Source organism: Limulus polyphemus, unplaced genomic scaffold, assembly GCF_000517525.1.
Source record: "Limulus polyphemus unplaced genomic scaffold, Limulus_polyphemus-2.1.2 Scaffold134, whole genome shotgun sequence".
Classification (NCBI taxonomy): Eukaryota; Metazoa; Arthropoda; class Merostomata; order Xiphosura; family Limulidae; genus Limulus; species Limulus polyphemus.
The window spans coordinates 205,108-207,624 of record NW_013665744.1 but is presented as its reverse complement, the minus strand read 5'-3'; the positions used below and the strand labels follow the sequence as shown (position 1 = coordinate 207,624).

The 2,517-nt window shown below is 36.7% G+C and overlaps 1 protein-coding gene across 1 annotated transcript in view; it reads right to left on the bottom strand.

The window, feature by feature from the left end:
• LOC106473892 (A disintegrin and metalloproteinase with thrombospondin motifs 7-like) overlaps positions 1-2,517 on the bottom strand; it is a 120,010-nt gene that overhangs the window by 44,194 nt on the left and 73,299 nt on the right. The window contains exon 8 of the mRNA XM_013934587.2: positions 2,305-2,451. Within this exon, the coding sequence (XP_013790041.1) occupies positions 2,305-2,451 (147 nt within the window). The remainder of the gene's footprint in view (positions 1-2,304; positions 2,452-2,517) is intronic.

Below are 2,517 nucleotides of genomic sequence, written 5' to 3'. Positions count from 1 at the left end.
AATCGGAAACTTCAGGTATTTGATCAGGAACCTTTACAAAGTTCGAACATTACAAACTATTTAAGTTCAGTGGATTCTCGTCGGACATTAATATTTTTACGAAAACATTAACTAACTTCAACGGTGGAAAACCGAGCGTGTGTGGCCAAGGACAAAGTTAGCTAGCTTCCTGGCGAATCGTACTTACATCAACTCGTCATTACCACCCACTACTCTTTTACCAACGAATAGTGGGATTGACCGTCACATTATAATGCCCCCACTGCTGAAAGGACAAGCATGTTTGGTGGGACGGGGATTCAAACCCTCGACCCTCAGATTGCGAGTCGAGCTCCCTAACCACCTGGCCATACCGGGCTCAACTGTTTTGATTGTATTTGATTTTTCTTTTACTCATTTGCTTGTTTCATCATAATATTGGTGAGAAAAGCCAAAACCTATTGAAAAAACACATTATAATTCGTTAGAACGTCGTTTCCGCGATATTTCACACAATGAGTAGGGAATTACACTTTGGTAGAAGTATTATTGTAACCTTGAAATAATGTGGCTAAACTCTAAGAATAGTAAAGGTTGAAACAACCACATCAACTACTAATCTTAAATTGATTTTGCACACCATAAATTTTAAATATAAATCAGTTTTAAATAACTAACACCTTTTAAGAATAGTATTATCTCGCTACTACAAGGGTTGAAAAAAATACTGTTTGTTTGTTGTTAAGCACAAGGCTACACAATGGCTATCTGTGCTGTGTCCACTACGAGTATGAAAACCCAGTTTTTAGCAGTATGAGCCCTCAGACTTTCCGCTGAACCATTGGGGGTGGGATATAGCAATCATAACAAATGATTTAAGATATTTGATACATTATAATTTTAAAACAAGTATTACGTAACAATCAATAACCTTCTGAAAGAAAAGCATGTGAAAATATAATACATTAATTAAAGATGTATAATGAGCACACTGTTAAAATGTTGTGTTGTTTCATAAAACAAACTGTGTTCCCCAAATTTGTGTGAACTATAACACAATTCATTGTTATAGCCTGTAAACAAAACAACAAAAAAAAGAAACGTGGTTTTCCAGCAAAATTATGTGCGTTACAATAAGTTTTACCTCTGTCTCCGAAGGTTGACGTAAGTTATGTTTTCGGCCCTGTGTGTGTGTGTGTGCTTGTGTGTTTGTCAGCAAGATTTCTGGAAAACTGCTCTATTGATTTGGACGAAAATCGGTATACATTTGGGCTGTGGCTTAAATTAGAAGTGATTAGTTTTCAGAGGGTCAAGATCACAGTACGGTCTTGAAAATAAAAAAATCCCTATCTGTTAACATGGGGGCTGATTTTTCACACTATTTTTGCTCTTTCACTTGTCTCTTCATAACGGCGGACATACAAACACATTTTCGTATTTTTTAAGAGCCGAATATGATCAACACTATGTGGAGGTATGCGCTCCACTGAGTGCCCTCTAGTTACCTCCGCTACCGAAGGTGAAGGAGGTTACCCCCCCCCCCCCGTATGTGTGTGTGTGTGTTTGTCAGCGTGATTTTCTCGAAAACGGCTGAATGGGTTCGGCATACATTTGAACTATGATCCGACTTCGAAGTGATTAGTTTTTGGAGGGTCAAGGTCACATCAAGGTCACGAAAATCCAAACAATCCCTACCCGTTAACATGGGGACCAATTTTTCACACTATTTTTGCTCCATAACTCAGTCAAAAATAACCGGATTTTGATGAAACTTGGTGCACTTATGTAAAATATCCATTTCTCATTATCCTGCCAAAAATGGTCCGTATCTGTTGAAAGCGACGGATATACGGACACATTTTCGCATTTTTTGAGAGCCGAATATGATCAACGCTGCGTGGCGGAGGTGTGCGCTCTGCTGAGTGCCTCTCTAGTTGTGTTTGAAGTCACATTTGTTAAGACGAGTTCAAGTTTGAACGTTCAAAAGTTGCGAGTGCCTGGTAGAAACGAAATGCTCTTCATCTGAGGTAATTTTTAAAACAATGCAAATTTTTAAAAATGTTTTATGCAATGTTTGACTTTTAATTTATGTTATAAAATGTTTTAATCTATTAATATTATTATGTGTATTATGAAAATTCATCACAGAGATTGTATACCAGCGAACATACTTGTGTTGTTGGTATTTAAACTTGAACTTATGTTGCAGCCACTCAGATTTGTGTTTCAGAGAACACAAGTTTCGGTTTTAGCACAATTCTTTTACTGTATTTGCTGTTAATATAAATTCAACTATTATTATAATAAATATTAAAAAATACTTACTCTAAAAATTTAGTAATTTCATTTCGACTACAATTGGACCAAACCAAAGGACTGGTGTCAGAGATTAAGTGGGGCGACATAACGTGTTGACGTTCCCCGTGAGAAGCTTGACAGCCGTTGTTTGGACTATCATGACTCATCCCAAAGCTAAACAATAACAACAACAAAATTATCAGCAAATCCCGAAAAATAAAACATGAATAATGTTTTCAT